Genomic DNA, 24,586 nt, shown 5'->3' on the forward strand with positions numbered 1-24,586 from the left:
AGGAGAGGGCCAGTGAGAAGGAAATGACAGCACAGGAGCGGGGCTATTCCAGGCTTGGTGCTTCCGGAATGGGGTTAAGGGCTCCTGAAGGTCTTCCCCCCAGACCTCCCAGACTCTCCCTGAGCAGAGGACAGGTGAGGTCAGGCCATGGTGGAGGCAGAGGAGCCAGCTTAGCCCCGGAATTGAAGCTCTGAGGTATCTGGGGCTGAGGGCAGTGAGTGGGGCGAGAGAGCACTTGACAGAGGGAGTAGACGGTCTCCCCTCACCGGCTACAGGGCTTTGGTGGGGAGGCCGTTCCAGGTGCCGAAGAGGCATGTATGGGGGGAGAGGTGGGTGTCAAGGGTCTCATCTCCCCTTGATTGATGGGCAGCAGTAGGAATGGGTGGGGTGGGGTCCAGACTGACACAGGTAGCCCCCTGGTAGTGGTGGCTGTGGTGCGTGTGTGTGGCGGTGATGGCGGGGGAGCAGGGTGAATGTGTGCCCAGAAAGGGAGGTGGCGTGCCCAGAAAGCATGCACACGCACACGCATGCACACGCACACGCGCGCACACACAGCCTTCCAGCAGATCCCATGCCCTCCTCTGGTTCCCTTCAAAACCAGTCAGAAGAATAAGTCCCCAACTACCCCAGACCCAGAGGCATGACCGAGGTGGAAGGTTGGCACTGCCTGTCCAGGGGAGGCCAGAACTGTGTGGGGACATGCCCTGCCAGTGCACAGGTTGAGAGCAGGCCAGAAGCACCCGAGTCCTCAGGCCACCTCCATGGGCTGGTGTGCTCACCCGTCGGTGGACAGGGACTCACTCCCAGAAAGCAACACATCACAGCACAGAAAGCGGGTCCCTCAGTTTATTGGAAAAACGGGGGACAAGAGGCCAGAGAGTTGCGGGAGGTGGCCCAGCAGTGCTCCTTCCTGGGAAGGGGAGCCCTTCTTCCTGGGCGGGGCCAAAGGCCCAGACAGCAGAAGGGAGGGGTCCCTTCCCACGCAGCATCCCCTTCCAGTGGGCAAAGAGGAGCAGAGAAGTGGCTGATGGGAAGGAGAGTGTGGTGTATTCTCAGAACGAGGGGGACAGCTACCGAGGCGCGGCTGTTCTCAGCTGGCAGTGGGGGCAGTGGAACGTCTGGCAGGCAGAAGGGGCCTCTCTGGCTCTCTCTGAGAGCCACCTAGCACTTCCCCAGGTCGAAGGAACCCCCTCCGCAGCTGTTGCTGAGCTGGCCGCAGGGCGCACAGGCCGGTGCTCACCCCCAGGTTCCCGCTACAAGGGGCGCTGCAGACGCTGCCCGTCACCGGCTGGGAGCCCGACACACAGAGGTCCCTGCAAACGACCCCGCCCCGGGAGCTGCTGACACCTGCGGGGACAAGGGCAGCGTCAGGAGGCCTGGCTGGTGGCCACCCCATCTGGCCACCTTCCTTTGGCCTCTCTGATCTGTCCAACCCTCCAGGGAAGGACACAAGGGCCTTCAGTTCTAGTTCTGAAGGTGTGGAAGGAACCTTAGCCTAGGAGTCAGGAGCCCTGGGTTCTGGTCCTGGTCCTCACGCTCTGTGTGCAGTCCAGCTCAGAGCCAGAGGCAAGGAGCACGGTGGCCTGGGACATCCATGGCTGAGAGCGAAACTGAAGGAAGGTAGCCAGCCCTCGAAGCTGGAACTGGTGAGCATATGGATGGTTCTCAATGCACATGCAATAGTTATGTGAGATTAAGTCTCGGTCAGATGCTGAGGGATGCAACATGGCGGGTCTCCCACAAAGCATTTCTCTATCACCACGCTGGTAACTGAGCCTCTGTCCTCTGATCCTGCACATCTGCCCCAACCCAGCAAGCTCAGTGTCACATTGGACCCTTCACTGAGGGTCTTTGTGTAGACACACCCATCTCTTTGGGTTGGGGGAGCTGTGAGTGTACCCAGGCCCCTGTCCTGATGGGAGATGACGGTAGCATGGACTCCAGAGATAAAAAGCATGGTTGGAAGCTCAGCTCTGCCACTTACTAGCTTTGAGACCCGTGACAAGTGATGTTTCCCCAGGTTCCTTACCTGTAAAATATGAACAGCAATCCAGGCCTCACTGGGATGCTGGGAGGATGAGGCGAGTGCCTAGAGGCAGGAGGTGCTCCCCCCACCCTGAGTACTTTAACAAGGTGACTGGTCTGGGTTGCATGCGGCCAGCAGAACCTTGCAAAGGGACAGTGAGCATCGGCTGTGAAGTGTCATCCTTGCGTGAGCAGAAAACAGCCCACAGCCCTGCAGCTTTACGAGGCAATCATGGCCACCCTAGAAAGCTTGAATTAGAGCACCTATTTGTAAATGGCCCAGAACAGAGAGAATTGAGACAGGGTGAGCCCCTTGAAAACAGCCGTAGACAGGAAGCTGACAAGGGTACAGCAGCAGCCTGACAGGCTGCTCTCTTCCACCTGGGCTCCAGGCTGGATTGCGTCCCACCCTCACCACGGGCTATAAAGGCTCTGGCCGAATCCCAGGCTGGTTCAGTCGCCAAGGCCTGTGTCCTGTGCCTGCCCTTCACACGGCTGGCCTGAGTTGGCCTGGGGGCTGACCTGTCCCCGCTGCCTGGAATGAGAGCTTGCCCTGTAGCTCTGGTCCTCTGATTCCTGCCTACCTCCATGGGTTTGCGAGCATCACCGGGCCTTATTCATAACTGTGTGGCTTTCTGGTGGTAACCTGCCTGTCTGCCTGGCTTGTGACCCATGGATGCCCTGACTTTTGTCATTTCTTCTTGTCTTAATATCCATGAGCCTTTTACTTTTTGGTCCCTTCTTCATGGGTTTTTGATAAACAACTCCGTGATGAGCATTCACAAATATATCTTTGTGCACATCTCTAATAATTTCTTTAAAATAAATTACTGGAGGTAGAATCACTGGGCTCAAGAGGACTATCCTGGCCCTGGCTGTGCCTGTCTGCTGTCTGGCCGTGGAAGCGAGGAGGCTGCTGCAGCGAAGTAGAGGATTTGAGAGTCAGGAGGTGTGGATGCAAATCCCATGTCTGACTCGGACTAGCTGCCTGACAAGCTAGTCCCTCTCTGTGTGTCTTGCTTCTTCATCTGAAAAGTGAGGATTGGAACATTGGCCTCCTGGGCCTCCATAAGGATGAAATGAGATGGTCTTTGTGAAAGCACCCGAGGCTGAGCCTGCATCGCCTGTGACCAGGACGGGGACTGCCTCGCCTTTGCTTGCTTTGTTCTCCAATCTTGCCGCCTCCGGTTTTGCCTTCTTGATCTTGAACTTGCAACACACTGAGGCCTATGGCCTGGAGCTGATAAATCGTGGCACCTTCACATACTCCACAGCTCTGTCCTCCAGGAGCTGACTGCTCAGTCGGGTAGATTCGGAAATAGGTACAAGTTAAACGGGTAAGAGACACCTGGTTTTTGGGGTTTTTTTTTGCGGTACGTGGGCCTCTCACTGTTGTGGCCTCTCCCGTTGCAGAGCACAGGCTCCGGACGCGCAGGCTCAGTGGCCATGGCTCACGGGCCCAGCTGCTCCGCGGCATGTGGGATCTTCCCGGACCAGGGCACGAACCCGTGTCCCCCGCATCGGCAGGTGGACTCTCAACCACTGTGCCACCAGGGAAGCCTTAGACACCTGTTTTTCAAGGCAGTTTGTGATTGATTGTCAATTACCTGACAAGGGGCCCTCTCTGGTCTGTTTCAGGGGCTGAGCTCACCTTGAGCTGGTGTAATCAGGGAGGCTCTGTGGGAAAGGTCAGGCTTGAGCTGGGTTTTGAAGGGTGGGAAGGGCTTGGAAAAGTCGGAAGGGTGGAGGCACTGCCAGATGAAGAAAGGCAGAAAAGCACAGAACTATTCAAAGGGCAGTAGATGAGCACTGGTGGAGCTGAGAGGATGTCAGACCTGAAGGATGAACTTCGGGCTCATTCCAATGAGGACTGGGAGCAAGACAAGGACACCCGCTCTCAATGCCTTGCTTGACATACTGGCCAAGTGCCTGGCCAAGAAAATAAATATGCGCAAGTATTAGAAGAGATAGGACTGGCATTATTTGTAGACAATGGGATCAGCTACGTAGAAAAACCAACAAAAATCAACCAATAAACTCTAGAAATAATACAATGAGTTGAGCAGTGCTTCTAGTTACAAGGTCAACTTGCAAAAATTAAAAAGTGTTTTTCAGTATCAGTGGCAACCAATTGGACAATAAATAGAAAAATAAAGATACCATTCCTAAGAGTGATAAAAACAGTGAAGTAGTTGTGATATAGCAAAAAAGTATTCATAGTCATGAAAAACAGTGTAAGGCTTTATTATAAAAAATACAAAAAATCTGATTAAGTAGAATTATATCATATTCAGACATAATTTGGCCTGATATTCTAAAGATATCAATTCCCTCTAATTTATAAGTATAATGCAATAAAATTCCATCTGAATTTCTTTTGAGGGACTTGATGAGATCAGTATAATTTTTATGCAAAAAATAAAGTCCATTTATAGTAAAGTCAGTTATGAAAAATGAAAGCAATATTCAATATCCTGTAATAAACCATAATGGAAAAGAAAATGAAAAAAAAAAAGAAAAGGAAAAGGAAAGCAAAGAGAATGTCTGAGGATTCGAGAGCCACAGTAATAAAAATGTCTAGTACCTGTGTAGGAGCAGGTAAATGGACCATTGGACCACTGGAGCAGAAGAGAGAGCTCAAAACAGGCCCTTTGTTGTAAGGTAAACTTAGTATTTGATGAAGGTAGCAACAAGTAAAAGGCTGTTTATTCAGCTGGTGAGATTAGTAAAAATAGACCCACTGTATGGAAAGCCTATGTAGAGCCGGAGTCCAGTTTGTACCATATACCATGGGGGACCTCAGATGAATGCAAGGCCTGGGCATGAAAGATTAAAGTATAAAGCAAACAGAAGAAAATATAAGAGAATATCCTTGTAACTTAAGGGTGGGGAAAGACTTCTTAAGCAAACCTTAAAAATCAAAACCACACCAAAAATTTAAAAAATCAAAACCACAAGATAACAAAATAGATTGACATGATCACATCAAAATTAAGAATTCTACTTCAATGAAAGACTATGAAGTTAACAGACAGTTGATAGCCTGTGAAATTGTGGATTTGGTTTGCATTTCCTTGATGATTAGTGATGTTGAACTTTTTTTTTCATATCTCTGTTAGCCATTTATATGTCTTGTCTAGAGAAATGTCTATTCAAGTCCTTAGACCATTTAAAAAATTGGGTTAAGTTTTTTTGTCTTTATTATTATTTTTTCCTATTGAGTTGTAGGAGTGCCTTACACTTTCTTAAGCTGGGCAAAAAGAAGGAGCTATAGTTAGTGTGTGGGGAACTTCTTCCAGCATGCTCACCTCAGTGGGCCAAGGAATGAGACCCCATACAGTGGCCTCTGAGAATCTGGGCTTAGCACTAACTAATTGGGTAGCTCAGGGCAAGTCACAACGTCTCTGACTCTCAATTTCTTCATCTGCATAATGGAAATAACCATGCCTGTTCTGACAAGCTCAGGGGTAACTTCCTGGTCAAATAAGATACCATCTGCGAAAGTACCTTGTAAACAGCAACAGTACAAAAATATAAGATAATTATCTTATATTAGTGTTAGTCCGATTCTAGTGCTAACATTTCCTTCCCCTAATGGCTCACCATGGACTTGAGTTTTACAATAAGGTGGTTTAAGAAATGAAGGAAGAAAGCTCCAAATGGCTGTGATTTCCCTGCCTAGGTAATTTAAAAGTTGACCATTTTGAATGAGGTGAACTGGGATGACCAAGGCCATGGGAGACCCACCAGGGTTCCCACAGCCTGCACTCTTCTCAAGCCCCTTCCCTCCTCTCCTTCCCTGCAGTGCGGCAAGCTGGAGGCTGCCGTGGCCAAGGCGGAGCAACAGGGCAAGGAGGCCCTTAATGATGCCCGCTGCAAGCTAACCGGGCTGGAGGAGGCCCTGCAGAAGGCCAAGCGGGACATGGCCTGCCTGCTCAAGGAGTTCCAGGAGGTGATGAACTCCAAGCTGGGCCTGGACGTGGAGATCGCCACTTATCGCAAACTGCTGGAGGGCGAGGAGAGCCGGTGAGAACGGGTCCAGGGTCACTTCACATCCCCACTCCGGGCTAGAAGAGTGCCTCACTGACTTATCTCCAGGGAGAGAGCATTCAAACTGGCAAAGTCTCTAGAGATCTAGAGAGTTCTGCCATTTCCCCATTCTCAGATAGGGAAACTGAGGCTCAGAGAGGGGAAGGGCTCGTCCAAGATCGCAGCTAGCTAGTGGCTAAGCTAGAACTGCATCAGCCTCCTGGCTAGCACTCCAACAATCTCTCTCCCTTCCCGCATTGCCCCTCCAGCTGCATCTAAAACTCGTTCCCAGGTAACTATTCTACCCTGTTGGCTGAAAGGGTGTTTCTGCAGTCACATCTCAGTGGGTTGTGAAAGCTGCAATAATTTAGAAGGTTTGTTAAAGACCATTTGATTTAAGATGCACAGACAAGGAATCCTATCAGCCTGGATAGTCTGGGGTTCAGGACCAGTGAATAGACAGGAGCAGCGCAGTATCCTTGCCCAGGAGGGAAGACAGGGGCAGACACAAATCCATCCATCCTCCAGGTGACTGGGCTCAGTGTCCCAGGGATGTCAGAGGCTTCTCAGGGGAGGAGGTAGAGGAAGGAGCTAAGGGGGCAGGAAAGGGACAGGACACTTCAGGCTGTGCTGACAGTTTGAGCCAAGAATCAGGGTCAGGTGAAGTCAGCATGGGAGGGAGCAATGTGGATTTGCACATCGGATGGCACATGGGCCTCTAGCCTTGGGTGGCCATGTCATTATTGCCTCTGAGTTGGATCCCATCCCAGGGAGCAGGCTAGACCAGGGAGTAGAGTATAGAGGTTAAGATCACAGGCTGTGAGCCAGATCACCTGGGTTCAGATCCCAGCTCTACACTTACTAGCTTCGAACCTTTATGCCTCAGTGTCCTAATCTGTAAAACAGATAATCATAAAATCCACTGCTTCAGGCTGTTGCAGGGATTCAAAGGGTTAACGGAACATAGTAAGTGTATGTAGAAACAGGTTATTATCAGAATTAGAATATCTTTATCCAGGGTGGCCGGGCAGGGCCGCACCCATGGAGAGACTCTTTATTAACCTGGGTAGTGTTAGAAATCTGACAAGAGTGGCACCCAAAGCAGTTGGCCATAGCTGACCGAAGCAGGGAAACTTTTCTGTCCATTTCCTCAGGACTTTGAGTGAAGCCACCAGCACAGTCTCCTCCTTTGCACCCGGAAGTCCCTAATCCACCTGCCAGCACTCAGTGTGGCTCTCGGCATTTGCACCATGAAACTTACTTTCATTACGGAAATCATCATTAGTGTGTTGATAACTCAATCATATAATGAATGATGCATCGTTCCCTACACATGAGATTTTAAAAGGTGGTTTAGTATCTTTGCGTATGGTGGCCACTGCCCTTTTAATAGACCTTCTCCTTTTGCATATAACGTGTGTAATTAGATTATACAAATAATTCTCACTGCGGAAAACACAGAAAATAAAAGCAGGCATAATCACTCAACCTGGAGATAGCTGCTGCCAGTATTGTGGCCCGACAGGCACCATGATGGGCATTTGTTAGAATCGAATCTTCTGGAAGGGCACAGTTCTGAGGCTGTGGCAAAGCCAGGTTCACGTAGGAGGAAGGTGAGCTGGATGCATATATCCCCTGAGAAGCTGTGGAGTGGAGAAGTGTTCTGAGTTAGGCAGAATGAATCAGAGCACTGCTTTCCTGGAGGAAAAGTTTTGAAGCTGGGAGTTTTTTTAAAAAGGGGAGAGACAGAGAACAGAAAGTACAGGTGTTTATGAAGAGTGCAAGGTCCTGGTATAATGTCTCCTCATAACGAAATGTTTATAGTGCTCACAGCAAACCCTTACATCAGATTTACTGCATGCCAGGCTCTGTCTGCAGGCACTTTACACATAGAGCTTATAACAATCCTATGAGGTGGTATTATCATTCCCATTTTAGAGCTGAGGAAACTGAGGCACAGAAAGTTTAGGTGACTTGGGCAAGGTCACCCAGCTAGTAAGTGGCTCAGCCAGATTTGAGCCCAGGCAGGCCTGGCTCTAGGGTCCAGGCTCTTAACTACCACACCCTCCACCCTACCTCCCTCCCTCTGAATTTATCAAGTCAGGTGCGTGTCTGGGGTAACATTTAAAAGAGCGAGATAAAAATGGATCCATTTGGATGCTAGGAAGCTTTTTCCTACGCAGAGGTGTCCAGTTCGGCAGTAGCTGCTCCCATCACCTTTCTCCCTAGCACAGGGACAAGGAGGGTGACCCCACCCCACCCCTACTTTTCAACACCCTGAGTTTCCATGGCCGAGAAGCAAACAGGGCATAAAGTGGTCTTTTGGATCCTGCAAACTAACACTCCGCTGTCCTTTGGGGATCCCCAGGAGCAGTGCTAGCCCTGATCCTTCTGCAGCAGGCCCCACCCCTCATCTCTCCCCCTCCCCGCTTCAGGATGGAGGAGAACAGGCCTGCTTCAAGAACAGAGGAACCAGGTGCTAACCGCTCACTCTCCTCTCCCCTGTAGGGTGTGGGAAGGCATGGACTCCATCAATATCTGCACGTTTGGGGATGTGGGTGGGCATGGTGCTTTGGGGGTCAGTGGCCTTAATATCGGGTTGCCTCTGACTGGCGACTGAACCTCTTGTCCACAGGGCACTGGGTGAGGGAGCTGATAGAAATGGATGGTCCAAAATATTTGGCCCCTACGTGGATCCATCTGGAGCATCCATGAAGCCTAAGCTTATGCATGTGGCAAATTCGGACCCGCTAATTAGTTCTGCAAAAGTCACCCAAGTCTTTCAGCCACACAGAATACTCCTCAAGTGGTACAGTGTTTTATGAGAAAAAAACATGAGCTGTGTATTCTGATCAGCTGGGGCTACTGAAAGCATCTCTTAAATCTGTATCTTTAATAATTCAGTGTGTGTGCAGCCCCTAGCCTAGGGGTCTATCTGTTCCCTTCACCTTTCCAGCAACCATATTTCTAGATGATTCCTCTCCTGTGATCAGTCAGTTTTTGCCTAAAGGTTTCAACATTGCAACATTAGTCAAGTAGATTTAGGTGTCCAACTTGCTAATCATACTCCTTCAAGAAGATGGCCATGGGTTTAGCTTTTCCTGTAGTTTAAAAAGGTTCATGTCACTGGTCCATTAGCATGTGAAGAGAGGTAGTCATTGGTTCCAGAAAAATTCTGGGTCACACCATGTCTGGAATGGAAGAGAATTCAGACCCGCTGTCTCCTTACAGGGATGAACCGTTCCCAGGGTGGCATGGCTGCGGGGATCTCAGTTCCACCGTCCCTCGTGGCCTGGGAGGCATGGCCATCGGCAGCGGTGCCCTCTGCTCCCCCTCTGTAGTGGGGGCCTGTTCCAGTGTGAGATCTATGCGGTTTGCATAATGGGGGGTGGGACTCTGGACAGATGGGGTCTGACGGGGCGAGGGTGGAAAGTGGAGCAACGGGGAAATCTGTTCTCTCTCAGGTCCAAATGTCAGTTTAGAGATTGGCCCTCGCTGGGAAGCCAGAGCTAACTCTCCAGTCTCCTTCTCACTGGAGTTATGATTTACTCTGACTGTCAACCCTGGGTTTGGCATTCTTGCCACCTCCATTGAGTCTCCCCTCGCTGTGGTCCAGGAAAGGATGTAAAGGCTTTTTCATATAAATTGCTTAGTCATTTTCTTCCCCAACTAACTTCAGGTTAGTAGACATTTACTAAGAACTGACTGTGTGGGCCAGGCCCTCCGGGCAGGGACCCAGGTAGGGGACGGCAGTGTATGGGTGCACCCTTGTGCTTTGCCCTTGGACGAGGGGCTCTGTATAGACCCTCAGTGCTGATGGGGCAGCAGGGGAAGTGGGGCTGGGGCTCTGGGAGTCCCTTCGCTTGATCTGAGAGATTGTATGTTCCCAGGGCATCCCCCAACTATGCATATGTCAGGATGGAAAGACTGAGGCTAATCTTCCCAGGTTTTTTTTTTTTTTTTTGCGGTACGCGGGCCTCTCACTGTTGTGGTCTCTCCCGTTGCGGAGCACAGGCTCCGGATGCGCAGGCCCAGCGGCCATGGCTCACGGGCCCAGCCGCTCCGCGGCATATGGGATCCTCCCAGACCGGGGCACGAACCCGTATCCCCTGCATCGGCAGGCGGACTCTCAACCACTGCGCCACCAGGGAGGCCCCTTCCCAGGTTTTTATTTTTGGTGATTTGGAGTTTTATTGTATTTGGGTGATTCCTATATGGCTCCTTCTCTCTTTTGGTGTGTGTGATTAAATGTCATGGCAGAGATTTCCTCTTAGCAACCAGGTCAGTGCCTGCACCCTTCCTTGTTTTCCCTGATTGTTTCAGTGCTTCTCCAAGTGTGGTCCGTGGACCACCATTGACATCAGGATCCCCGAGGGGCTGGGGGTGAGGGGACTTGTTAAATATGCAGATGCTGGGCTCCACCCAGAACTACTGAATCAGAAGTTCTGGGGATGAGCCCAGGAATCTGAATTTAAGCAAGCTTCCAGGTGAGTCCTATAAGAACTAAAGTTTGAGAGTCACTGGTTTGTGAGGGTGGCTCAGATAATTTGGCCATTGAGGTGACTTTCCCTCTGATTCTCACAGGATCAGATTCATCTCTTTGCCATTCTCCTTGACTTTGTCAAAAAGTCAGAGCCAGTATGGACCACCCACGCTGGGTGAGGTGGGGACAAAGGCAGAAGAGAGGAGGAGAATGGAGTCTGTGTTCACAAGTACCAGCTAAGTGTCTGGCGCATCATGCATGTATTTCATCCATTGCTCGCAGCAACAGCATTATCTTCATTTCACGGATAAGGAAATTAAGGTCCCGAGAAGTTGATAACTTTATTAAGGTCACACAGCTAGTCCAGGATCCAACCTGAGGTCTAGGGAACGTCAATGTTCATATACTTTCCACTGCCTTGCCTCGGTTGTTCCTTGAGAATAAAATCATGGTGCATCAGAATGCTTCTGGATGAGTGGTTCCAACTGATCCTACCTTACGACACTCCAGAGATAAGGGGTGGAAGGTGACATAAGAGAACCTCCTGGAAATGTTTGTAGAAACATCTCCCCACAGCTTCTGCTCTCCAAGAATCTTGGATAGACCTTATTATGGGGCAGTTCACACATGCCTCTTATATGGGGATCCAGAATTAAAACTCAGACTTCTGGTGGGAGGACATTTGCCCTGATGACCTGGACAGAGACAGTTGATTGGGGGCCTCTGTCTCCGGCCTATTCCTGAATTGACAGTCCTCAAGAAGTCCCACCAGGGAAGTCTATTCAGAGTCCCCTCAGATGCAAAAGGTGTCCCCCCTGGATGTGGTAAGATGGAGAGAGGGGTTTCTGGTGGACAACATTCTTTCACTTGTTTTATAGGAAAAACTCTTACTTCTCTCACCTTATGTTATTTGGGATTTATAAAAAGGCATTTAAAGAAAGACCTGATTGGGTAGAAAATATTTTGTCACAAGTATACATATTTGATCTCAAGATATAGAACCTTTGAGTAGTTCTCCCTGGCAATGCCAGGGATGACTTCAGAAGGTGTCCCCAAGGGGCACATTGGTCCCCTGGGACTCTGGGATCGTTCTCCAGATCTTTCTTCATGTGGTATCCCCCTAGTCTCTGCCTCCTGGGCTTAGAGGGTCCTGCAGGGGCTGCATCTTGGGCACAGCATGGTCTGGATTCCACCAAGTTTGAGCTGGGGAGAAAATCAGGTTCAAAAGGCCACTAGATCTGCTCTGCAGAGGGAAAGGTGTTGTACCAGGATGGGGCTGGAGAAGGGGAGGTGGTAGAAATGGGGGAGGGTCTACCTCTCCTTTCTGATGGTGGTGGTGGAGGGTGTGTATATGCATATTTGTGCCTCTAGTGTTTCCTCCATATTTAACGCAAAAGCTCATCTTCTGAGTGCTCCCTTGACCCACTCCCTTCCCTGGCTACTTGCCTCTCACCACCACTCTTCAGTAGCACCAAGGGTATAGGAGCGGGGTACCAGACAAGAGGTGATTCCCAGATGGTTATTTCCAATGTCCCTGTCCATTCCAAAGAGGGTTACACTTTGTGATTTCCTTGTGTGGTTACCCTGCATTTCCCACCATGCTTGGTTCGGGTGGGTAACGGCTCCAGTTTGTACTTCCCAAGATCCCAAGGACTGAAGCAGGGAACAGTTGGCAACACCAGGACCGGGAGAAGGAGCAGCCTGGGTGTGGGTGTTTGTGAGGATGGTCCAAAGCAGAGGGGATTTGAGACTTGGTGGAAGAGCACTTGTGGCCTCCGAAAGGAACGAAGAAGACCCCAAAGCCCTAGCTTACCTGATTTTTTGAAAGCACTATAATCCATACTTCCTTATCCTTTGGAGATCCTGTGTATTTTGGGGAAGGGCATTGAATGTTTGCATAGGAGTAGAATATGGATAGAAGGTCTGATTTTGTCTTGATGGGGGTCTCAGCTTGGTTTGTGGAGTTTCAAAAAAAAAAAAAAAAAGAGCCCTGGAGCCACCAACATGGACCTACTTTATTGTCTGGGCCCCTTGCTCTTCTGGCTTGTTCTTGATTGAGAGATTCAGACCATTTGTCTTCTCCTTAAATTTTTTTTTTCTAATGAAACTTTAATCCTCAGTTACTCTTGGAGCATGCCCTTGGCTTTCTGCAAGGAATAGCTTTTTTCTCAGGAGAGAGCTGTGGGAGACCCAGAATCCTTTGAAAAGAGAAGAGCTTGCTCTGCATTTTTGCTGTTGGCTGCAAGGAGGGTGGTGGGGAGAGGTTTCATCTTCATAAGCTGATGGCACCTCGGGCTGCCATGCACACAAAACATGGAAACTTATTAAAAAGCTTATCAATATCTCCCAGCTCCTGGTTGTTTGACTTTTCAATGCACGGCGTCATATTTTTGAATATCAGATTTGGCATTTTAGTTATGCTTGGCCCAGACCCAAGGTAACATCAAGGTGTTTTCCCCAAGCACAGACTCACTGCACAGGCCCCCAGGCTGACGCCCAGAGCATGGAGGCCACTTCTTGCCCAGCGTCTCTCTGAGACATGGCAGAGCTGATGCTCAAATTTTGATCTCCTGACGTTTCAGCCCTGGAGATTTAACCTTTCCTGTGGATGAATGATGTGCCTTAAACTGAATGTTGGCCTATTGTGAGTATGACCATGCCCTTGAAGCCCAGAGAGATGGTAGAAAGAAGGAGAGGGGGCCAGAAACTTGGAGGAGGCCTGTCTGGTGTCAGCTGGCAAACCTCAAACAGCAGCAGTCTGAGCACTCGGGAGAGGCCTCCAGTGGAGTTATAGCTCTTTGGGTCTGAGATGAGGATTCATCAGAATGCACAGGCCCTGAACATCTCCTCCCAGGGACAGGCTGGGGGATGGGGCAGCAGAGGAGGCCGGCAGGGGGATATCTGCCTGGAATAGTGACGGCCAGTCTGTTCTCCTAATGGAGAAATGGAGGTGAGCCCAAGAGGGCTGATGTCTACACCTCCTGCTCTACCAGCTGCCTGAGTTCATCCAACCATCTCAGGACTGACATGTTCTGCAGCCCCATCCTGGGACTTGGTTGGGGGTCAAAGCCAGGAGGAGACACTTCCTACTCTCCAGGAACTTCCAGCTTGATCCAGTGTCCAGACACACCCAGTGACATCCCTGGCCACGAGCCACAAAGAAAGAACCAGAGATCTTTAGGGTTTGAGACACTGTGGGGCAGGAAGCGGGGGATGTGTGTGTTTGGGGGGGGAGGGTAGGGAAGGGGGGCAGAGGGAGTGCTGAGCAAAGGCAAATGGGAGGAAGGGTGTGGGGTAGCCTATGTGTCCACGTGGGATAGTCCTGGGAGGCCTCAGGCGGCAGACTTGTCTCCATTGGGTGGAGCCTGCATCTGGGAAGGTGAGCATCTGGGTGGAGGGGTTGCACAGGGCTGAGGAGCAGCTGGGGAAAGAGGAGATGGAGGAGCCTGTTTCTGACATAAGGAGCACATGCATATGCTGGGAAGTGGTGTGAACCAGGCAGTAGGGGATGAGAGCTATGAGTTTGGGATTCTGGCTGCTGGGGAGGGGGGTTTGTGGGGTGGGGATGGGGAAAAAGAGGTCATGTGGGGATCTGGAGCTGTGGTCCAGGCCTGAGGGGTCTGAGCTGGAATCAGGCTATGGAAGTGGACAGGAAGAGGCAGAATCGCTGGAGGGCTGGGAAACACTGCATGGGGTTGGAAAGGACTGGCCAGCTGGAGATGGGGCCAGAGGGCTCCGAGTGTCGAACATGTTGCAGGTACAGAGACAGTGTTGTTCACAAGATCACATGTCTTTGCATAGCAGCAGCATTTATTGAAACAAGGACTGAGACAACCCAGAAGGCGAGGCACCCACAGACAGTCATAGCAAGAGGGAGACCCAGGTAGTGGTCTCACCTGCTCCATCCCACCCACTCAGCACTGGACAGATCCCTCCTGCATCGGCAGGGGGTGACCTTGGAGCAACCATGGGGTTTTCTTTGAAATGTATAAAGGTGTATTGAATAGCAAGATCTGTCCAAAGTCAAAAGAATTCCCCCCATAATGGGCCTCTCAACTGGGAGGTCACAGGAGGAGTTTGGCTGGAACAGGTTAACCTAGAAGAAGGCAGTTGGTTAGAGAGACAAGCAAAACACAAACAAAAATGACCAAGGGGCAATTCTTTCCTGCAGAGACCTTCCCGGCCAGGAGAGGGGAGCTGCTGGAAGTGGTGGGGGGTGCTGCTTCCTCTCTGATTCTCAGGTTGTGGGAGACCAGGCTGTATAATTAGGCTTATTCCTTGTGCCAGGAGAAGGCCAAATTTTCACAATGTCCAGCGGCCCTGGGTGACCGGTAGGGTCCCAGAGAGCCTGGTGAATAATACAAATTGGCCACTGGTATTTAGGAGTCAAATCGGAATTGAGTAAAAGGGCTGGGAATGACTCTCTCTAACTGAAGCCTGTTGGAGAACCGAGAAACAACTCCCTAAAATGAGAAGGTGGTGGAGAGCAGTGGAGGGTCTTTCCCTTGGAGGAACACGTGGAAGATTCTGGCAGCAAGCACACATTTTCCATTCACACACCATTCCATGCCCGGGGGACGCAGGCGGGGCCTCGGACTCTAGGCAAAGCAGACGGACCTGCTCCCGCAGTTGAAGATGGAGACGTGGGGCTGACAGGGGGCACAGGAGTCGGGCGCCATCACTGTGATGCTGCACCCAGTGGCCGTGGGGCCAGAGGCAATCTGGTGGCCCGGTGTGGTGCTATACATGAGGCCCCCCAGGTGACTCCACCGCGGGAGCTGCTGACGCCTGTGGGAAGAGAGGGGACAGGAAGGGCTGAGTGGCCTGTTGTAATGTCACCAACCCAGGACAGGCCCTAAGGGCTTCTGCACCGCAGGAGCTTCCTCCTCCTCAAAGGGGTTTAGTGGTTCATAACTCAGACCCTGTTCTCCTCAGCATCTCAGCCTTCTAGGGCAGGGGTCCCCAACCCCTAGGAACCGGGCCACACAGCAGGAGGTGAGCCGTGGGTGAGCAAGCGAAGTTTCATCTGCTGCTCCCCATCACTCCACCATCACCCCCCCGCACCCCACCTCCATGGAAAAATTGTCTTCCACGAAACTGGTCCCTGGTGCCACAATGGTTGGGGACCGCTGTTCTTGGGCACCTGGGTGAGAAGGAATCGAGGACCCCTACACTCAGAGGGGCAAAGCTACTGTGCCCTTATTACCCTGGCCTGCAGTTCACACCTCCACCAGTGGATGGCGCTCAACTAAACTTCGTTTAATGCCTCCAGGGAAGAGGCGGGGCGGTGGGGGGGGGGAGAGGGGAGCATGAAAGTCCCCCTCCCTCCCAGGCCCGGAACATTCCGGGTTTAGTGGGTTAGGCTGTCAGGTTCAGATCTGCCCATCAACAAAGCCATTTTTCTAGGGGTGTTTCAAGTGGGTACTTACAGACATTCACAGAGCCCACACCTTTGCACAGCCTAAGGGGAAAGAAAACTCTGTTAACTCTGGGCACTGAGCTGGATTCCTTGAGGCAGATGGTTGCTTGGCCACAGAGAGGGCCTTCCTGTGTACAGATCCAACCCCCAAGAGGCAGGAAGTGCTCTCCCAAAGTCTGTATGAAATGCTCACTCTCTTTAACTATTCTCTGACCACAGAGACAAGGCCTTCTGATTTTCAGCAGAGGTGAGTGAGTTTATGAACTCTACCCGTGGCCTCCAATCTGAATGACTTGGCCCACCCTGGATAATGCCTATCAGGCTCACAGAAAGGAGAGTCGAATTGAATGCAGCAGCGTGTGTGAAAGGGCTTGATGCCAAGGAAGAGCTACAGCCATAGGGTGCATCATCCTTATAATGCACCCACCTCCGGGGCAGGCCAAGCTTCAGTCTCCTTTAGGAAGCTATTGGAAGACAATGGATTTTAGAGCCACATGTCTTGGGTGCAGATCCTGGCTCTTGTGTTTGTTAACTGTGTGGCCATGAGAAAGTCACTGAACGCTGGGCCTTATTTCCTTACCTTTGGATGGGAAAAATGATACCTACCTCACTGGACTGGGAGGATTAAAATGAGCACCTAGGACAGGCCTATTAAGCATTCAGTAAATTATCATTATTATTGAACTTGAGCTGTACTAGCAGTGGGCAGAGATACAGCTCACATTTGGGCTCAGCGAAATTCACTGCCAGAGGACCAGGACCTCCTCCTTCTAGACCCCGAGGTCTTCCTTAGCCCCACCTGTGCTCCTCGCCCTCCAGCAGGCGCCTGTAGGTGGCGATCTCGATGTCCAGGCCCAGCTTGGAGTTCATCACCTCCTGGTACTCCTTGAGCAGGCAGGCCATGTCCCGCTTGGCCTTCTGCAGGGCCTCCTCCAGCCCGGATGCAGTGGGCATCATTAAGGGCCGCCTCGCCCTGCTGCTCCGCCTCGGCCACGGCGGCCTCCAGCTTGGCCCGCTGTGGGGAAGGAGATGAGAGGACGAGCATGAGAGAGAGAGAAGGTGCAACTTGGCTCCCCTGAGCTGAGGGAGCTGGGGCAAGGGTCCCAGAGAAAAGGTAGGTTAACTACCTATAAACAGGTAGTTAATGGGACTATGAACACGAGGGAGGAATGGGCACTTTTCAACATCTCTCCTTTGGTGGTGTCGCAGGGTGGCAAGGGAGGGGGAACATCAGTGATACGGCTCATCCCAGCTCCAGTGCTGCGTGATGTGCCAGGGGCACTGCCCTTTCTCTGGACCCCTACTTCCTCACGGGCACACTCTGAGGCCTGATTAGGGCCAGGCCTTTGCTCTCCTGCTGGCAAAGGGCCTGGTGCTGCAGTCTGCCTGTGCTGGGTATTCAAGCTCTCCTGGAACCCATACCTGGCACTTGGCATTTTCAATCTCGGCCGTCAGCCTCTGGATCATGCGGTTCAGCTCACTGATCTCCTCCTTGGTGCGGCGCAGGGTCTCCCCGTGCTGGATCACCGTGGCCTTCATCTCCTCGCACTTGGGGGAAGCAGAGATGCTCCTGAGGCTCAGGGTGGGACATCCCATCCATTCAGGACAGCATGGATGATTGTGAAGTTTGTACAGTGCTCAGCCTGTGCAGCCAGACATGGCAGCCCCACCCTGACCCCCAAACTGAGATGTCAGTCCTTTTCTTACCATCCCTAAAGATCAAAATCCCCAGACAAAAGAAGCCTTTTCTAATATGCAACTCGCATCCTTCCCAGTGCCATGTCTAGGAGGCAGGTGTCCTGGGCCACTCACCTTGCTGCGGTACCAGGACTCAGCCTCAGCCTGGCTGCGGCTGGCAACATCATCGTACTGAGCCTTGATCTCGGCGACGAAACAGTCCATGTTCAGGTCCCGGCTGTTGTCCATCTTGACGAAGACTGAGGTGTCTGAGATGTTGGCGTTGAGGACCTGGAGCTCCTGGGGGGCCGAGAGCCAATGCATTTGGTTCTGGTGCCTTGTCAGGGCCACGTGCTCCACCCCTGGGGGCCGTGTCCACTCCCTGGATGGGGCACTGGTCATGTATGATACATGACTCCCACTCCCTTTCATCCACACACAGGTACATCATAAGACAGTAAAGCTGGGAGGGGCTTCGGAGGTCAGCTGGGGACAGCCCACGACTTAACAAAGGGGGAAACTGAGGCCCAGCATGTGAAAAAGGCCTGACTCAAAGTCATTCAGCAAGGGAGCTGGGGTCTGAATGCCGGGACTAGTGATCTGTCCAGGAATTAAGACCCCCTCTCTAACTGGAAACCCACCCTATCCCCCTCCCACATATACTCTTTCATATCTATGTAGAGACCAACACGCACAAAGGCCAGCACACAGGCACACACACTGCAACACCCAGGGGCTCACTGGCACAGAAAGGCCCAAGCACACTCAAGCGCCACCGTCCTTGGGGCTTACCTGCACGTGTCTGTGACAGCTACACGACACGTCCCTCTTGCCTGTGCGTGCATGTTCTTTACATGCTTCCATCACTCAGGGAAATGTGCAAACACGCAAACAACACCTCCCCCGAGTCCTCACGCCTTCCCTCCCTGCTTCCTGGCTGGCTGGCAGGGGCCTTCTCACTTCGTCATAGAGGCGCTTCAGGAAGCTAGACTCCTCCACCAGGGCCTCCACGTTGGCTTCCAGGTCTGACTTCTGCAGGTAGGCGCAGTCCACGTCCTGGCAGTGGGGCGAAGAGGAGGGGGCGTGCATGTGGGAAGAGGCCCCCGGAAGGTGCCTCTGGGTCGGTGTGGTGACCCACCACGGTGGAGGCTGCACAGAGGGTGCCCCCCCTCCCTGCCCTGTGACCAGCCCCTCACCTTCTTTAGAACCACGAACTCGTTCTCTGCTGTGGCCCTCAGAGCCCCCTCCTCTTCATACCTGGGGGTGGGGGAGACAGGGTCCGGAAGTGAGGGGTCGGGGCTTGGCAACCATCTCAGCTCCTGGGCAAGCTCTTCCGGGGCTCAGAAGGGATGAACTGTGCAAACATCATCCTGTCCTCTCCTTGGTCTATTTTGTGCATTGTTCGTGGGCTAGCCCTGTCCCAGCCTGGCTTATTCCACCCCACTCCTGCTGCCTCTGGATGAGTAACACTCCATCCCCCAAGTCTAAAATCATCTTTGCATCCTAGATCCAAAGAGAGGTGGTGCCATGGACAGGAAGGGCACAGAGCCCGTGTCATGAAGGTGAGCGGGAGTGGAGGAACAAGAAAGCTGTAGAACCCCATATTGGGTTTCCTTACTCCCCCGAAAACAGCTCTCAGACTCACGGGCCTCCATGGGGTTGAGGTGGAGCCAAAGAATCTGAAAAAACCTAGGGCCCTACTGACCATCGCCTTGGGTCCCAGGAAGCCCCTGTTGACAGACAGGCAGGAATCTTAATGAAGCTGCTTCAAGAGGCTTGTGGGTGGAGCTTTCCCACTGCCCCTGTTATTCTGGGTCGGGCGCACTCGCTTCTCCTTGTAGCCCTCCAGCACCTCCTGCATGTGGCTGAGCTCCGAGGCCAGCCTCCCGCTGTCGGCCTCCACGCGCTCGGCCTCCCGCCTCAGCGTCTGGATGTAGCCCTGGAACAGGGGCTCCAGGTTGCTCTCGCAGCACTGGCGGTTCTGGTAGAACTGCCACTTGGCCTCCAGCAGCTTGTTCTGCTGCTCCAGGAAGCGCACCTGCCGCCCAGGGTGGGAGAAAGAGACTCAGGAGGAGGCTGGGGAGGTGCCTGCCTCCCCAGAGCTCTCTCTCCCTCTGCTCTGATGTTCTCTGAACAGCCAGGGCCAGGCAAGGGCTGAGCCATGGAGTGTCTGCGACTCAGCGGGCCTTGCTCCCAGTCCCCAAGGGAGGCACTGTGGGTGTGAGTGCCCCCAGCTTGAGGCCAAGGGTCTGATTCAGCTCCCAGGTCTGCCACTGTAACAGCAAATTGTCTAACCTCTGGGTGCTTGGTTTTCTCATTTCCAAAACAGAGATGATAATAGTACCTTCCTTAAAGTTGTGAAAATTGAACAAGTTACTATATGTAAAGTGCTTAGAACAGTTTCTGACACACAGTAAGTGCTCAATCAGTTGAACTATGACTTGTTAATTACCAGTCATTCTTCATTTATTCATTTATGCAATAAACATTTATTGAATATTTACTATGTGGTGCCAGGACTTGTGCTAAGATACACACACACACACACACACACACACACATCTTTGTCTATATCTGTACCTATCAATCAATTTTATTCAATTCTCACAACGCTTTGTGGGGGGATCTTATTTCTCCTATAGTACAGAAGGGGAAACACAGACCCCAAGGTATGAAATGACTAACTTATTGTCTCATAATTAGTAAGGAGTCAGGATCTCATGGCCCTTGAGTCCCCTTCACTTGCCTGTCACCATAGTCTGTCTAAGCTGCTCACTAAACTCTCAGCTTCAATTTGTTATTCAAAAAATAAAGATGATAATAGCTACTCCATTGAGTCATGTTGAGTATTAACTGAGATCACTAAAGAGAAAGGGATAATAAGAAGGTACCCCTGTTGCCCCCGATCCCAGACCCCAGAGCCTGGTCATACTTCCTCAGCTGGAGTAAGGCCTCACTGACACAGTAGAAGCCGACATGAGGGGAGATGCAGAGGTGGCCTTTCTGAGAGGCAGCCTCAGGGCAGTTCCAGGTTCCTCACGCTCTGCACTGGTGGGCCTCCTCCCGCCAGCCTGGCGGGCTTGCCTTCCCCATTCCCAGCTCTGCATCCATGAAGGAGGCTGCCAAGCCTGCTTGGTTAACTGTCACACCTCCCCACCCACTACTGTCCTTGGAAAAGAATGCTAACAGCTAACGTTTATCAAGCACTTATTGTGTGCCAGCACTGTCCCTGCATGAACCCCGTGAATCCTCACACCAAGCATGTGAGGCCGGACAAGCAGCCCGCCTGAGGACTCCCATGGCGGAGGGGCAGGGCGAGGGTGGGGAGGCAGCATGGCTCTGAGCAGCACCCTAAACACTTCCGGAGCTGCAGCACCCTAACGACTTCTGTAGCAGCCCCACCGCAGGAATCTCCTCTCCCCACTCCCACTCTTCCGGTACCCAATGCCCTGTGTTTCAGTGGCAGCTCTGATATTCCCATGCTGTCTTGTCTCAGGAAACACACACACTTTATAGACTATAGGCTCAATTTCTGGACCACAATGGGTGTCCGATATACTTTGCAGGAATTAAACGAGAAGACGGATTGTTCCGCGCATACTGGTCTGCATTTCTCTCCTGCTGCTGGCTGCCATGCTGGCTCCCCTACAGATCCTCCCAAGGGGAGGGCAGGGCTGGGGCTGTCTCTGGACCATCCCAGGCCTCACTGACCTTGTCGATGAAAGCAGCGAACCTGCTGTTGAGACACTTGATCTGCTCCTTCTCTTCGTGCTTCACACACTGTGCCTTGGGGTCGATCTCCAGGTTGAGGGGCGCAAGGAGCCTCTCGTTGACCGACACGGTGGTGATGCAGGGTGGCCTGGGGCTGCACACGCCACCAAAGCGGTACCCGAAGCTGTGGACGCAGGAGCCGGTGTGGAAGCCGCCCTCTGCTATATGGGGCCCACAGGAGCCCAGGGCTGAGACGTTGCGGCTGCCGAAGCCCGTCAGCCCCCGGTAGCAGGACACCCCTTGGTAGGGGGCAGCGCTGATGCAGCAGCGGCTGCCAGTTTCGGGGGCCACAGCTGAGCACGAGCTGAAAGTCCTGGTGACCCCACATCCTGGGCTGATCCTGTAGGAGCGGCAGGTCATGGTGTGGATCTGAACGGATGGAGGCTGAGCGCGCTGGGGTGTCGAGGGCGGCGTGTGAGCTGCTTAGGATGCTCTGGCTCCTCTGATCCTGGTCCTTTTATTGGTGGGGAGAGCTGGGGTTGGCTGCATGAAAGGAGTGAAAAGTCATTTTATGTTGTTTATTGGCTTGGAGAGTTTGCCAGAGACTCCCCAAGGACTTGTCTTAAAGGTGAGCTCAGCTGCGACTCTGGGCTTCCCTAGAAGTATTGAAGATGTTATTAGGGATACCGTGTGTTTGCACTTTTCATCTTCAAAGCTCATTTACATACATTAGGTAATGAATTTTCTCACAGTCTCCCTGTGAGATGGTCTCCACCCACACCTGGAGGCGGGTTTGAACTCCACAACTGTCTGAGGTGGCTGGGCATGGGGTAGAGGCTGGGGCCACTGTCTCCAGGGAGAAGTTCTAGGGTCCCAGGTTGGGGGAGACCACCAGCGGTCATCACCTCTGTCCTCTTGGCTCCACACTGAACACATTCTCAAGTAAATCCATGTGTTTCAGGGGCAGATAGATCAGGTGAGTCCAAACCCACTCAGGCAGCATTGCTTGGAGGTGGTTTGGGTCCAGAGGGGCCATTTTGACCATGCTCCCTGCAGAACAGAGGACTGGAGCACGTGGTCCCTTAGAACCTTCTGGATTCCACCCTAGCGGTTTCTGTTCCAGAGCCTTCATTTCTCACCCACAAAATTACAACTCTCAGTGGCCACAGTGACGGCCCCTTGTGGATAAGGGGGTCCCTCCCTTTAGCCGCTTTCTCCCACTTGGCTGAAAGGATGGCAGAAGCCGGGATAACCTCGCTGCTACGGACTTGCTCTGGACACCGTCCCTGGGCTCTTTAAGAAGAAACAGGTCCTGTGAGTCTCACTTCCTTCCAAGACCACCAGCCAGGGCAGGGGCTCATCCTGTTTGTCAGCCCCAGAATTGTCATCCTTAGAAGAACATTCAGAGACTGCTCTGCACAGAGACGGGGGTGGGAAGGTAGCTTTTTTTTGTCCAAGGACACTGTGATTTCTGGCTCCTGGGGGCTCTGAAATGGTCGTTCCTTCTAACATCCCTGCATCCCTGTGTGTCCTGGGGCCATTTATTAGGATAATGATGGATAGTCTTTAATGTTCATTGAGCACAGACCTGGGGCTGTGGTCTGTGCTGAGGGAGGATAGCCAGGCCCCTGAGGGGTCAGGAACTTCAGGAAGAAGAGCTGAGGAACTTCTTCTGAGGGTGACAGCCCCTCCAGGGAGCCTCCCAGAACCGAATGCTGTCCCTGTGCCACGGTTCCCTGAATCCTCTCTCAGATGCCCCACGTTCTGTCCTGGGTCTGCCCTTGTCTTCACAGCCAGGTCCACTGCAGGTCTTTGCCCAGAACCAAGCTGACTGGTTTCTATCTCCACATCCCACACCTGTCCTTCCAAGTAGGGCAGAGACTTTGGGTAGGCAAGGAGCAGGAGGCCTCACTAGCTGGCCCCAAATAGTCTTCAGATCATAGTCACCCATGGTGAAGCCGCTGGCATCTAGCAATCTGGGCAATGGAATCCGAACTGGAGGACCTGGTCTAAGTGTCAGCTTGGACGCTTCCTAGCTGTGTGGCTTTAGGGAAGCTCTTAACCTCTCTGAGTTTCTGATTCCTTGGCCGTAATGTGGGATTCATTCTTATCTTCTGGGGTTGTTGGGGGGATTAAGTGGATAATATACAAGAATGTGCTTTGGGGACCAAAAGGGTCTGTATAAAGGAAAGGGACTCTTGCTTCCTATCAGAAACTCCCCTGCCACCCCCTGCATCCCCTCACCCAGCAGAGAGTGGGCCTGCTCCTTGCCCCGTCCACAAGCTTCACCTCCTCTGCACATTTATGATTTTATCCTCCTTTCAAGGTTGCTTTTAATGTTTTCTTTAACCTGATTTCACTAGTGTACAAATTTGGGGTGGAGTCTGGGGTGGAGAGAGGAGGCTATACTGGGGAGCACGGGGGATGGTTTCCCAGCCCCCATCCCTCAAGTGGGGCCCTGCAGGCCTGGATCCAGGGATGGATCCTTGAGCCTCGGACAGTGAGCTCACTGACTGATGATGGTGTAGACCTGGATGGTGTGGTGTGGCCAAGAGGAATTCGGACCCTTTGAAAGTGAGGAGGGTGGGGCCTGAGCATGGGAGGTGCAGGAGGGACAGGCCCTCCGCTCTGCCAGCCTGGAGAGCCCATAAAACCTCATCCGCTTCTCAACTCCCGTGAGCCCCTGCTCTCCTTCAGCTGATTGAAGAGGATGGAAAACCCATTTCTACCTCTTGGTAGCAGGAGGGAGCGGAGGCTTAGCCCCAGAGGGAGGCTCTTGTATCAGCTGTTCCCTCAGGCCCCCAACACACACACACACACACACACACACCCTGTAAGCCTCCACCTCAAATTGGGCCTAGGCACTGAGGATGGGAAAGGGGAGCCAGGGGACTCAGGAGACCTGGAGATACCCCACAGCCTTCAGAAATAAAAGACCCATCCAGGACCAGCAGGACTATTCAGAACCAGGATGCGAGCCCCTGGGCGGGTGTGATGGGAGTGAGGGCAGGCCCCACCCAGCACAGGGATGTGCTCGTGGCCGTTGGTTGCTTTGCATCACTGCAGGTGGCAGCAGAGCCCAGGGCCAGTGGGGAAAGCTCAGGAAGACTGTCCACATGGTGCTTCGGATTGAAGGGGCTGGGCTGGAGGGGGAGGCTGAGTCCTTATGGGGCTGTTCCCAGGTCATCCTGGGCAAGTGAGAAACTCACAGATCAGGCCAATCTGGCACAACGCCCTGGGGG

The 24,586-nt window shown here is 52.4% G+C and overlaps 1 protein-coding gene across 1 annotated transcript; it reads right to left on the reverse strand.

Annotated features, from left to right (window-relative positions):
• Nucleotides 1–1,161: 1,161 nt before the first annotated feature.
• LOC309812577 (keratin, type II microfibrillar, component 7C-like) lies at nucleotides 1,162–21,764 on the reverse strand (the record flags this gene model as incomplete). The annotated part of the gene is given in 11 exon segments (XM_082636410.1): nucleotides 1,162–1,228; nucleotides 1,230–1,347; nucleotides 15,967–15,998; nucleotides 16,756–16,893; nucleotides 16,895–16,971; nucleotides 17,379–17,504; nucleotides 17,769–17,933; nucleotides 18,594–18,689; nucleotides 18,830–18,889; nucleotides 19,459–19,671; nucleotides 21,345–21,764. Coding segments are annotated over 11 exon segments (1,512 nt in total).
• Nucleotides 21,765–24,586: the final 2,822 nt, after the last annotated feature.

This window comes from Mesoplodon mirus (genome assembly GCF_964341445.2).
Source record: "Mesoplodon mirus genome assembly, chromosome: 11".
Lineage (NCBI taxonomy): Eukaryota > Metazoa > Chordata > Mammalia > Artiodactyla > Ziphiidae > Mesoplodon > Mesoplodon mirus.